The sequence below is a fragment of the Gobio gobio genome (genome assembly GCF_949357685.1).
Source record: "Gobio gobio genome assembly, chromosome: 10".
In the NCBI taxonomy this organism is placed as follows: domain Eukaryota; kingdom Metazoa; phylum Chordata; class Actinopteri; order Cypriniformes; family Gobionidae; genus Gobio; species Gobio gobio.
This window is the reverse complement of record NC_137116.1, coordinates 24,053,388-24,067,271: the sequence shown is the minus strand read 5'-3', so window position 1 is coordinate 24,067,271 and position 13,884 is coordinate 24,053,388. Positions and strand designations below refer to the sequence as shown.

The 13,884-nt window shown below is 37.7% G+C and overlaps 1 protein-coding gene across 2 annotated transcripts in view; it reads right to left on the bottom strand.

Annotated features, from left to right (window-relative positions):
- The window catches only part of pdlim2 (PDZ and LIM domain 2 (mystique)), an 86,421-nt gene that overhangs the window by 27,304 nt on the left and 45,233 nt on the right, over nt 1-13,884 (bottom strand). For both annotated transcript variants that reach the window (XM_079827939.1, XM_079827940.1), the window contains exons 5-6: nt 12,165-12,313; nt 9,288-9,360 (exon numbers count right to left, since the gene is read on the bottom strand). In XM_079827939.1, the coding sequence (XP_079684065.1) occupies nt 9,288-9,360; nt 12,165-12,313 (222 nt within the window). The remainder of the gene's footprint in view (nt 1-9,287; nt 9,361-12,164; nt 12,314-13,884) is intronic.

Genomic DNA, 13,884 nt, shown 5'->3' with positions numbered 1-13,884 from the left:
ACCTCTTTGTCACCATCTCTGTTTGAACCCTAAAATTGCAGTTATTTGCGGTGTTAAGGCTGATTTATACTTCTGCGTCGGACCGCCACCATAGCCTCTACACCGTGGGCTACACATCAATTTTAATTTATACTTCTGCGTTGTTGTCCGCGTCCACATGCAGTTACACATGCAGAGGGAGCATGTGTACCCCTAAGGGAGGGGTTCTGGCAGACCAATCACAGCGCTTGCAATCTTGACGCGGTTACATTTTTGGAGAAGTGCATATCAGGCTACGCCATAAGCTACGCATTCTACACCCAACCTATGACGTAGCTACTCGAAGCAGAAGTATAAATTAGGCTTCATCTTCTTTATGTGGGTTGTGCATCAGCATGGCTCCTGAGCGCAGAATAATCTAATGTTTTGAGGTGTGTGTGTGTGGGTTGTTTGTCAACGCACCAGTTGTCAACGTTGATTGTCGTTTTGAACTTTCTGGATTACAAGCGGCCCTCAAAATGACAAGTTTTATTACATTCCAGCTGCTGTAAGCGATCCGCCACCTGCAGCATCCTCACATGCAATATAGCCTACTAGCACGGACTCCTTTATGTATACAGACGTGACAATGACGCAAAGACGAATGGCGGAAGCTTGTATTTCCCGCGTAAACCTACCAGTACCACTCAAATTAGAACACATTATTACAAGCTTACTGTTGTGAATCAGGATAAGGTAAGGAGATAGTTTTGAACACTGGTTATGTACTTGCTCAAATTTATTTTGGATCATTTTTAACCAAAAAAAGTTGCAGAATGCAGATTTAAATGTTGCAATCTGATTAGTATATTTGTTTACATGCACTTTACAGGTATTCTGTGCAGTGCCCAGTTGCTGCGTTCAGAATTGGAGAAAGCCACTGCGATAATGTCACTGGAGCTACTGTGAGTATAAATTATAAAATCATTTTTGCTGATATTTTATTAAATCTAAAAAGAAAGTGTCAAAAGAGCCTTTTTTTAAGCAAGTATTTGATAAATATATAGTCTCCTCCACTGACCAGTTCCAGTTGTAAAATGTATGGAACCATGCATCACGGCACTGTGCATGTGTGCATCCGATTTCCAAAATAGTTTTAAGTGTTTGTTTATTTTTTTCTTCTTCCATTGATCGCATTGCTTCAGGTTTACACCACCCCTTCCAAAACTATCCAAACTTTATCTGGATTGGGCTCAGACAGATCAATTAAGGTGTTAACATGAAGGATTTTCAGTCCAATTGAGCCATCAGTCCATAGTTGATAACAGATTATTTGGTTTGATGTAAACTAATTACATTTATGAGGAACAACAAAGCTCTGGATAAAAATTTAAATAAAAAGATGAAAAAGTAATTTCTATAGGTTACTACAACAGTTATTTTTGTTACAGCTAAATAAATTATAAAATGATCATCAAGAGTTGGCCACTGAGAATTGTTATAAACTTGATCATTGGTAAACCAAATGTACATTAAAGACTGGAACGACATAACCTACTTTAATTATCTGGGTTCAGTCAGATTTACTGAACAGAAACTGGTGTTTGTGTGGCTGTCACTTGTATCTCACCTGACAGACATATTTTATTAAACAATGGTTAATTTATATATATTGCAAAAGATTGTTAATAAAAAGGTTTATAATTGTCAACAGTCAGCTGAAACGTGCCTCATTTTCTGACAGGCTCCAGCTTCACAGTGCCGCTCTGCTCATAGGGGTAGCATGAATACTGTAACCTGGTAATATGGTTGCCAAAATAAATACACAAAACAGGCCTAAGAGTGATGTAGCCATTATGTTCAAGCTTCTGGAAAAAAAAAATTCTGCTAGAACAGGAAGTAAATTCAAAGGCACTTTGTGCAGTCTTTCAACAGAAACATGATCAGTCTTCCTCCTTTCTTACAACCCTTCCAGTCTCACTCATGTCTCATCGTCTATCACTCTCACAGAATGATGGAGAGGACGAAAAAGGAAAGAGCAATAGAGAGAGAAGTGGATAGGAGGAGAGTGGTACAATGGCCGCCTCTGTGCCTGTCCAGCCGCCAGGACGCAAGGAGAGGAGGGAGGAGCGGAGGGTCTAACCAAACGAGCAGTGTGGAAAGGCGAGAGAGAGAGAAAGTAAAAATGAGAGACAGCAGGCGGGATGAATAAGTCCGCCTCTGCCCATCTCCACCAGGCTCAGCTGCACAAGGACAAGCCTGTGCCTCAGAAGGGCGAGAAAACCAACACCACACACCTCGAACGATCTGCATCAGAGCCCTTATTGTACACGCCACTTTTCCCAGGATACCCTACACCCCCTAAAGCAGGACTAATGGATATTCCTGCTATCTTTTCCTCTCTTAGCTCACTCTCTAGAGACTATACCTCTACCTGAACCACACTTTACAAAGATCACAAAGGACCATTAGAGAAAAAAAAACCTGCGCCAGGCACAACTGGTGTATAGATGCGTGTATACATGAGTAGGAATGCAACAGACAGTGTTGCGGAGTAACTAAAAGTAGAGACGCAACCACGTTTTTCAGTAGCGTGACAGTAGCCAAGTTGTTTAAAAAATAAAATCAAGTGAATTCAAAATAAAGTGAATTTAGGCATCACATTAAAATGCATAGTATTAAAAACCGATATTCATTTTTAGATTAGTAAAAACACATTTAACAGTGCTGATAAATGTGTTTTTAAATATTAACTTTAAGTCACAATTAATTTCAACGTTTTCGAAGATGTAAGCTCCAGACTGTCAGCGGCCATTCAGCGCTCATGTACCCACAGAGAACAGCTTTATCTGGGCCAGTCCTTCAGGAATTTGCTCTAAAAATTCATTTTGGGTATATCAAACGGGCAATCTTTGGTTTTATTAATCTATTACCTGATAAAAGGTTTCATAACTTTATATTTTTATTTAACTGAAATCCTGTACTATAACTAGTGCTGCTTTTGTACTTTTAACTGAAATGTTTGCTTGTTTGTTTCCTTTTGAACCCCTTATACTTTTATAATGGCTAATATTGTTTATTTAAATATTTTTCAATAAAATATAATTTTTTATAAATAGCATGCCGCATTTGGTATTGAGAAAAGATCCGTTTGGTGATTGTGATTTCGACTTCAGTTAAAGTTAGCTACATTCTTACACAATTAGATGGCAGAAAAGTCTTGATGAGTGAGTGAGTTAGTAGCAAAGAGTTTTATATTGAAAGGGACTGAAAAGGTTGTAAACGATAAGATACAACTTACAAATGCATTGACTAGCGCCGTCATGGGAAATCCCCTTAACTGTAAAAAAGGACAAAGACTAAGATATCACTTTCCTCAACGGATTTCAAACTGATTTTGTGTTTATAAAGGCCTGTACACACCGGGACGAATATCGCACGCGCTTATCGCCAGCGTTTTTCGTGACGTTTTTCAGCGCGTCTTGAGTGTTCACACCCAAGCGATTTCCACTGGCGATGCGCCGAGTGAACGTGCACATTCAGTAGATGCGCTCCCGATACACAAGGTGGTGCTGCGGCACTTACGCTTCTGACACTCGCTTGTCACACAGAAGAAAAGGAGAGACAGTATTTACGTGCTTGCCAAAACCATAGATATATTATGTCTATGGCAAAAGCATTCACACACTTTTTGCTAACTGGCAAGCAGCATTAGCAGCTCCTCTTCTTCTTTGTCTACTTACTACTTCTTCGTCGTATCAATGTGTGCTCGGCAAGACCGATTTTGTGCTTGAGCGCCACCAAGTCGTGTTTTACTGTCACTTCAGCAGCTCCAGGCACGTGAACAAAAGCACTGATCTCATTGGTCGGCCAGTTTTTAACGCGCCGCGTCAAAATAAAAAAACGAACCCGAGGCGTTTTTTTTTAAATGACGCTTTTACGCCTGGCGTTTTACGCGTCAGTGTGAACACTCACATTGGCGCCCATTGTTTAGTCACAAGGCGTTAAACGTCGGCGATAAACGCGCGCGAAAATCGTCCCGGTGTGAACAGGCCTTAAGATTGACGTGAAGAATATCAGCTAGATGCAGGCAATGCACTCAGTCGATCACTCTTTCATAATACTCTACATAATACAATGAGCTTCAATGAAGCAACTCACATTTTAAAATTACAAACGGAGGCTTGGGCTCAACTGTTGAACTGCAGCCTCGTGTCTACGACTGAATCACAGCCGTGCTGATATAGAGCGATATAACGCACGGCTACTAGTGTGAAATATATACGTCATGTTTAATGTCCTTTAGGATGTACCTTTCATTTCACCAAGTTGATTGCTCACTATAAAAAAACCCAGCCATAATGCGTTTAGGCCATTTCAAGTTTGATTTTGACATGACTTTAAAACTTTTTTTTCCCCTTAATGGCATAATTTTCTTCATTCATTCAATTTGCGAAAACTAGAGGCGGGATTTATTGGATGAACAAATTATATCCTATGATAACCAATAATATCTAATCATGGCGCGCTGGAGGCATTGCCTCCTTTCACATGACCCCCCCCCCCCCCCCAACCCCCATTGATTCTCAATTATCCCCCACTAAACCCACCACACGCTTTAGGGTCTGTTAAAAGTCAATTGGCTCAGGGGAGGCAAGAGAGCCTGCTGTTGTCACAGTTGGACAGTGTTACTTTAGAAAAACGAGTGATTTATCCACTTTTTAAATATGTCACATTTTGTAACATGTCTCGTTTTATTTTTGTAATATGGATTATTTTCTCATCCTATTTTTTGAGGCACTGCCTCCCTTGACTCCTCAGAGGGGACGCTAAAAACATGTACTTGTAAGCACAGAGAAAGAAAATTCATTTTGTGCACAATGTGCTTTCCATTAAATTTCTACAGCCAAACCACACAAAACAGAGGAACTCTTTGCACCAATCATGCCACACAATTCCAAAATAATGTGTGAAAGCTGTCGGAAAGGGCACCACACATACACACAGACAGCACATCCTTACAAAGAAATCTTGCCAAGACTCTCTGTGGTCAATTCTGGAGCAAACTAAGAGTAGAAGAATGCAAGTGTTCCCTGAAGAAGAGGAGAGGAAGGAGAAGGACTGAAGGGATTCCAGTTTGTGGATGAAAAACGAGGAGAGAGCTTGAACGGATCTTAAAATTCCAGTAGAAATATGCAAAGCAAAGATCCTAACCCTCTCTGGCATCAAAGTGCCTTTTGGGATCTAACAAATACCACAATTATACCAGAGTCCCCCTCAACAGACCCTCATGACAGATGAACATAAAAGACTCTGAGCCCACTGATAGTAAAGAGCAAACCGACTGTTTATGTGCATGTTTGCGTGTCCAGTGTATCTGACCACAGACACAGCAAATCAACCCTACTGCTACACCTCATTGGCTGTTTCCTTGTTCCTGCCTTTCAGCATCATTTAATCCAGAATTTCCCTTACATATCTAATCCATTGTTTGGCATGGCTAACTCCAGCCTTTCATCACTAAAACTGCATGCTCTAGCAAAACAATCTAAAAAACAGATGCCACTGTACCCTATAACATACATGTTAGGAGAGAGCCTGAGAAAGAATGAGAAAAATGTTTTGATTGTGCAGAGAGAGATTGAGTGCTATAAACAGAAGGTGACGACCCTAATTTGGACTGGATTGGTGTCGGCAGTAAATTAATAGGGTTAACTGGATGGCTGGCTTAGATTTATTGGGAGGCCCAAAGTTGGATGTCTGTGGGTCAAAATAATAGCGGAGATATTTCATATTTTCACAGTGGCATGCAAGTAGGGTGTCTTGAACATGATAGTTAAGGCTCCGTCTACACCACACTCTCCCAGTAAGCACATGTGCATTGGTGGGCTGTCTGTGAGAGAATGTATGATTAGGGCTGCACAATTGGGCCAACAAAAATCCTATTGCAATTATTTTGTCATATAATGTGGTTTGAATTGTAATATGATAAACCTCTAATATTGCTCTAGTAATCCAGGAAAAATAGAAAAAAAAAGCGTGCAAAAACTACAAACTAAAAAGCAATGCCTTTTTTAAAAACAACAACAAAAAGAGTTACTCTTCACAGGTGTTTATGGCTTTTTATTCAACCTGAATGGATAAAACAAAAACACCACCAAAACACAGCAGGGGCCTGTTCTTCGTACCTCGCTTAATACATCGAAGATGATTTGACAGATCCCAGATCTTTTAATCGTGATAACTGATCTCTGGCTAATTTGGTTCTTCAAACGAATTTGCGGATTGGATTAAAATATCTGGATTAAATGATCTAAGATTACTGAGTGTTCTTTTTTCCCCTGAAGAGGGCAGATGCATCGATACTCGAAACCACGATCAGCAATGCAGCGATTGGCTGGCGTCAAGACAGCAACGTAATGACATCATATAATTAAAAATAGTAGTATAATTAAAAAGTAGTTTTGTACTACTCAAGATCGGACTTGCACTGCATCTGAAATCGAATGCTTCACTACTATACAGAATGCGGAAAAAAACAGTATGGCAACAGAGTAGTATGCAGGACAGGATTTGTGAATTGCGGTAAAGCAACAACTCATGGCGTAAGTCACATGACAATGACAACATGGCAGATATACAATTTCGGAAGCGTCGTCAGACTCGAGTCTGTCTCAAGTCTGAGACCAAGACCATACTCGAGTACTACAACAGTGTTCACATTGTTCCTGGACTTCAACTGCGATTTGTCTCTACGTTATGTTTACACTGCTTTGCTTTTGGAACTCAATCAATTCCTTCACTTTCACGCCTTAAACCACTGAACTTTTATTTTGGTATGAAAAAATGATGAAAGCCATATCACGATGTTAGTTTTATTTTGTTTAACATTGTGTGTAAAAACATCTTAAGATCAGCAGATTCACATACATCCTAAATCACTAATATTGCAAAAATCTGTTGAGTGTCTTTCTAATATTTAACAGTGACCAGATGAAAGCTCATAGATTAGACATCTTGGCATCACATGCATGCTATCAGGACTTTAAACGTCCAAATTAAAATCTTTCCCACTGCACTACATGAGGACAAATAAATGAAAGATTTATCATTTTTGGACAAAACTCTCCTTTAAATCTCATTCTTTCTCCCTGCCTAGGTTTGCATGGATATTTTTCACAGCATAACGCATCTATATTGAGAATCTTTGTTGACAAAGGCCAGTGCTCAGTGTCACTATCATCATGCTGACTTCTCCCAGACCTCCCATGAACTTCGTTTAGAAGCATTCAAATGGTTGTCTTTAAAAGGACCAAGCATTTCTAACAGGGGAATTGGGATGTTATTGAGTTTAATAAGCTGTGTCATGAAAGTGTGTTTATTTAACATCTACAGCACTGATAAAATGACTGGAATGTCTTCAACCATCAAAGGTCTTGGCTATTTTTTCCTGCCCTGACATCTGCCTTGTAGGAACTTCTGTGGGACTGAGCTGGTTACTAAATAGCTGACATTTCTTGCAATAACTTTCCCACAACTTTATTTGCTCAATTTTAGTTTTTCGGGACAGACTCTGGAACCCTTTCATTTCAGATTATTGCCCATACTCCCTTTTTTATATCCCCAAATATGCTACAGAGTCTGTTCATCAATGTAGTAGAGAATAGTGGAACAGAACTAATAAGTCCAATAACAAAGATCTCATGGGCAGTGCGCTTCTTATGATGCTAATAAACCCAAGGTTAAAAGAAGCTACAAGAAAGGTCAACCATATTGTTTCAATGATGTTCTAGATAAACCATATCCAGGTTGCACTCCCATGAACATCAGCATGGTAAGGGGACCTTTCCAAGTTTATGTACTCACCGCCCACTATGAAAATATTGGAAATGCTAACCCTTTTATTGCGAATGGTATTTACGGATGGAAATCATAATCTAATTTCCTGAGTGTGCGATTCTGGAGCTTGTAGTGAAGAAGCATCCAAGTTAAATTGAGCCACTGAAAACCAGCTTTTCCCATGAAGTCATATAGGCAGCGACTAAAGGGATTTATGGGCAACATTTCAGGAGCAGAGCAAAGCAATCCTATTCCGTGAGAAGACTCAATGTACCATATACTACTAACATGAACACACATGGAAGCCCCTAAGGAGCATTAGGCAGAACTAACATCAATGTTCCGCTGCATATCCCGACAACATTGAGACTTACCAGACCTCATCTCACCAACTTCACTTGCTCGATTTTGACAACTTGCAATACATCCAAGATGGATTCACATGAAGTATAATAAAGTATAATAAAGTATTAGTCATATACATTAATAGGGCGCTATGAAATCGCAAAATGAAAGTTTTGTTTAACGACTGGATTTTAAAAATACCATGTTTTTTTACATAATTCATAGGGCCCTATATTAACAATTTATCATTCTAGAAAATGTTATATTTTTGTTTCCAATAAAATAGTCTTCAGAATGAGAATGTCACATCCTCCTAAATGTATATGCCACTGGCATTCAACTAGCAAAAACAAATAATAGATCAATGTGTCTTTAGTTGCACTGGTTTTGGTTGACTGTGACGTAAACTAAAAGCTATTGGCTTACAAAACAAGAGTACAATACTTTCTAAAATGTTAACCATCTTGTCACATTGTGTTTCAGAGTGGTGCAGGTATGACGTCACTTTGTAGGCCAACCTGCAGTTGGAATCACTGGTTCCCTTGACAAAAACCCAATAGGATTTTTCAATAGGCTTTTGAATTTTCACCCAAAAAAATTACGTTTAATGTCTCCGACAGCCTCTGTAGTCAACTGCCTTTTTCAGGACACATAACAGCTCGAAATAATCATGAGTGTGGTAAAACTGATGCATTTTATGTCATAGAATAAAACGTGAAAGTATTGAGCTTGTGCTAACCACATACCTTATTTGAGTCATTTAACCAAAAAACCCATTATTAACTTCAAGGTAAGTGCTAAAATGCTAACTTGTTTCTGCGTTTTGACAAATTTGCTTCATACCTGAACCACTTTTTCACATCTGTTTGAAACTGGTACAAGTAGAACCCTCTGTTTTTCACAAGCCAAGACATCCTGCTATCAGTGCTCCAGATCTCTCCTTAATTGTGTGAAGGCTACTGGCTATTTTAAAAAAGAACAAGCCCTTCAGAATGTCCTGCCCTGACTTTCTGTTTCAATAGGACATACGTCAACACAAAAGAATACTTGTCAAACCATTTCTTGGAAACATTATTGGTTCATTATTTGTTTATCTGTCAATTGTTCTTTGGGTTTATATAAAACAGTTGAGAGAGTGACTGTACCTGAGAGAGGGGTCGGGAGAGTCTGTGGCTCTGTACGTTCTTCTCCTCTGAGGACCAGGAATAGAGCTGCAGGCTGAAATACAAAGAAATATTTAGCTTAAGTACACCCTACAAAGAACAGTGCTTGAATTCAACACCAGTTCAAAAAATGTCCAAACTTTGAAGCAAAGTACAGTTGACATAAAATGGATTGCAGTTACATGAACTTGAGCCATTTAGTTTGAGTTTTTTTAAACAATTCAGAAGACAAGTAGAAATGGACCAAGAAAATCAACAGAAGTAAACAATGTGAAACTACACAGATTTGTTAGAGGAAAATCATGAGCCACAGGCACTTACCTCTACTGTAAATATTGTACAGTCAAATTCAAAAGTTTGGGTTCACCAAGATTTTTTTTTTAAAGAATAATAAATACTTTTCTTTTAATAATATTTTTATTAAGAAAAAGAATATTCTATTCAGCAAGGACACATTATATCGATCAATTATATGACATTTATACTGTTACAAAAGATTTCTATTTTTAAAGTTTTTTTATTATTATTTTATTTTGTATCCTGCTCTAATACCAGTGCACTTGCAAATTAAGTACATTTTAAGTAAAATTTACCTTTTGTGTCACATGGAAGAAAATAAGTAATACACAATTAAAAGAACATCATGAGGGTGAGCAAATGACAGAATGCTTATTTTTGCAGATCTGCAAACTCCTCAGAGTAAAAAAGGTGACAGTGTCAGTGACAGGGGCATTTTAATATGCAAATTACACATTTCTGAGCATTTAATATTTTAAAAATGATTTTATTTACAACACTGAAACGCCTGGAACTCAAGGAAGTGTTGTGACGCATGACACAAAAAAATAAAAGACTGACATGGGTTCATACCTTGGTTTTGAAATCACGGTTCGGTACAGCAGTTTTACAAAATTGCTTTTTATTTATTTTTTCATTTAACAGTGGTTTACTGAAGAAGAAACATTTCTGTCCTTGAATTAATTAATTATATCTAAAAAGTGTATTGAAGATATTTCTGTAAATTATATAGGGAGCCCTTACTTGCACATTAATATTAAAGGTTAACAACAGAGCCCAAACTATTAGCCTAAATAATTCAGTTGCTATTTATTTTTAGGTATAGTAATCAACATTCAAATAACACATGGTATGCAAACATGTAAACTTCACATAAGGCAGTTTTTGCATTAACTTCTAAATCTAATTATAAAATAGGTTTTTTCGCCAATTCGTTGATGAAGTACAATTATAAAGTACAATGATGAAGTGATTATAGCCTACACAGTGTCTGTCATTTTCATGACAGGTTTATTTAACATGCATGAAATAATCAAGACATCACTAACAGGTTAAGTAGAATATAATGAATATATAGGCTAATATAGAGCATATATTTAGTGAAAGATTTAGTTTCTCTAGTGAATAAAACGGAACTCGGATTGAAGTGTGTTCCACGCTTAAAACAAGCCGACTGTGAACTGTGAAATTTTCTTTGTTCTCTTTTGGGGGAAAAGAAGTTTGAAATAACCGAGCAGTGGTACACAGTTAGCAAACATCCTGGTGCTGCCGAGTAACATTTAGACAAGGAAATTTGCATGCCGCACTTTCCTCTCAGTAACAAAAACACAACAAAAATGACAACGGAGAGAAAACAGTTAAGAAAACATTTGATCAAAGCGGTGTGGATATGTTTGCACCAGCCCTGCAATTTGGCAATCTAGTTGAGTCACGTCATGTTATTTTTAATCACAGTAACACTTTATACAACAGATTGCTTTAAAGCAAGCAGCTTTACAGTATTAAACAACAGTACCAATATCGCTGTCAAGTAGATTTACAACTCTAAAGCAGCTCTCCAGTGTGTTCATGTTTTAATCACATCTGACCATGATGGACTGAACAGGAGAATAAAACCAGAGAAGAGTTCCACGTCAAAGAATGTGAAGCCCCATGAGCACATGTACTGTACCGGTTACATAATCGCCACAGAACAATGGTAGTTTGAAGGCGTTTACCAGCCGTTGCATGCAATCCTAAATTGTTGCATGTTGCAAAAAGGTATTTGCTGTGAGAAACGCCAGGTTCGTGTTGGGCTTTAAATGTACTGTAACTGTACTAGTCGGGTCAGGTTAAAAGATCTTGGGTACAGGCTGTTTTCGGGCTTCAGTTTAAAGCCTGTGCAGACCTCTAGTCAATTCCTCACTGAAATTGAACATGTGTGTGCTGTATTCCAAGTCTTCTGAAGCCATAAGTCATTTGGCCCACTTTTATAGTGTTCCTGGAGCTTGAAAACTCTTATTACAATCCACATTCATTGCAAGTAATAGAGCAGCTTGTACATTCTTCTAAATAGCTATTTGTTTTCGACGGAAGAAAACAAAACTTAGCTTTTTTACAAATTTTAGTCATCCAATCTACTCTAAATCAATAGGATGGTATTTTCTTAGCAAACCATTCTGTTATAGAAATACTCTCTCTGTTTGTACAGCTGAACATTTTAAGTAATTAAAGGTACCGCATAAAGCATCGGTCATGAAAACATCAGCTGTGTGCTGGAACACGATTCCCTAGAATCTTCATGGAACATTAATCCTAATGGAGTCTGCATTACGCATGTAATGAAATGGCCCTTATATGGCTTCTACAGTGCTGTCCTTTACATTATCGATAATACTAAAGGACCACAGAGAGAAAAAAAAAGTCTGGGTCAAGGTTCAATAATAAAACTATGCAAGTATTTAAACGGAATGTTTGGTCAAATCATTGCCAGCAAGCAATCCTGTATAAATGTAATCCACCTTGTTGTGTTACTGTTATAGTAGAAAACCTAAGTACTCTACTAAAGTTGTGCAGTGGTACCTCTTATTTGTGGGTGTGATCCTGCCCCCTTTGCGGTCGGGGCTGGGTGGTGGCTCAGGTGAATATGGGCCAGGTGACAGAGACGCTGGGCTGGAGATGGTGTACTCTCTGTAGTTCTGGTTCTCATCTCGACTCACCTGCACAGCCTCCTGCACAACCAGAGGGAAAAACACAGATCAGTAACACATCCTCCTCTTTGGACCAAATAGTTTTGGCTGGTAAACACAGGATATGTTGACCAAATGTGAATGTGTAGAGCTCAACAAAATAAAATGTCAGTCTTTTTACTTCCAAATTTCACATTTAATTGAATGTTACAGTTTCTTTGTAATTAATTTTGAAATTTACTAGAAAGAGTAGTAGTTTCAGTGTAGTAGTTCAGATTTGTACTTACACTGATAACATTGTCACTGGCCTCAATCAATCAACCAATCAAATACTGTATAATGTTTGTGTATGTATTGTGTAGGATCATTTTTAAACAACAAAAAAAAAACAATAAAATAAAATAAAAATTAGTATAATTTAATTTATTAGGACCATTCCATCTCTGGCCCTGGGCCTTCATGTCTTGCTTATTGTTAAACCCTTATGTGTGCCTTCTTCACAATGTCTTTTCTTCACAAGACTTATGTGGCTCACAATCCTTCCAAACATAGTATCCGTTACAATAGAGACCCGTCAGCAGTCCCTTTAGCATTTAAAAGACAGGAACTCTGTCTGATTTATAACATTCCCAAGTTCCTTTCACATGTCACGGATGCAGACATGCAGAATTACTGCCATACAGAAATGAAAAAAAGGAAATATACACCTAAATGTCTTATTTGAGCTTAACCTGACAAACTATAAATCTTTGATAAGCAGATAGTGGTCCACCTTCTCTTAATGGATACCAGGCATGCTATAATGCTCCAAATCTGAGAGAACCAAAAACTAAGCCTTGGGTCAGCAGTTTAGTAGAGTAGCCTGTAGCAGCGATGGACTGTGGTTTTGTTGCTTCTTGCACTGAAAGCAACATTTTGGATATGCTACTTCAATATAGTATACACTAGGGACTACTGTTCTCACCAAGGCTGCTTTCATTTAATCAAATACAGTAAAAACTGTAATATCGCGTAATAGTATTACAAATGTAACTTTTCTATGGAAACTTGTTTCTGCCATGGAATAAAACAATTTAAAAGATATATGCGACTTTTTTTTATTGTATAATTGTGTGATAAACAATTCTAAGAAAAGTCAGAATTGCGAGATGTAAACTCGCAATTGCGAGATGTAAACTCGCAATTGCGAGTTACCTTTTTTATTTTTTATTCAGTAGAAGAAATTTCTATTTTAATATAAAGTAATTAAAAAGTTATTTATTCCTGTGATCATTTTTTTTTTAGGATTCTTTGATGAATAGAAAGTTCAAAAGAACAACATTTGTTTTAAAATTAAATCTTTTAGAACATTATAAATGTTTTTACTCACTTTTGATCAATTTAATGAATCCTTGTTGAATGAAAATAATTTCCTTTAAAAAAATAATAATAATTTTGCTGAACCGTAGTGTAAAATAATATTGTATAAATCAGTGGTTCCCAAACTGAGGGTGCATCCCCTGGGCGGAGTTATAAAAAGGGTGGCGTGGCAAGGCTAAGGGATACTGTCAGCTGATTGCCGCTTATGCGACTGCTTGCTACATAACTGAACACAAAATATGACATTTTAGATC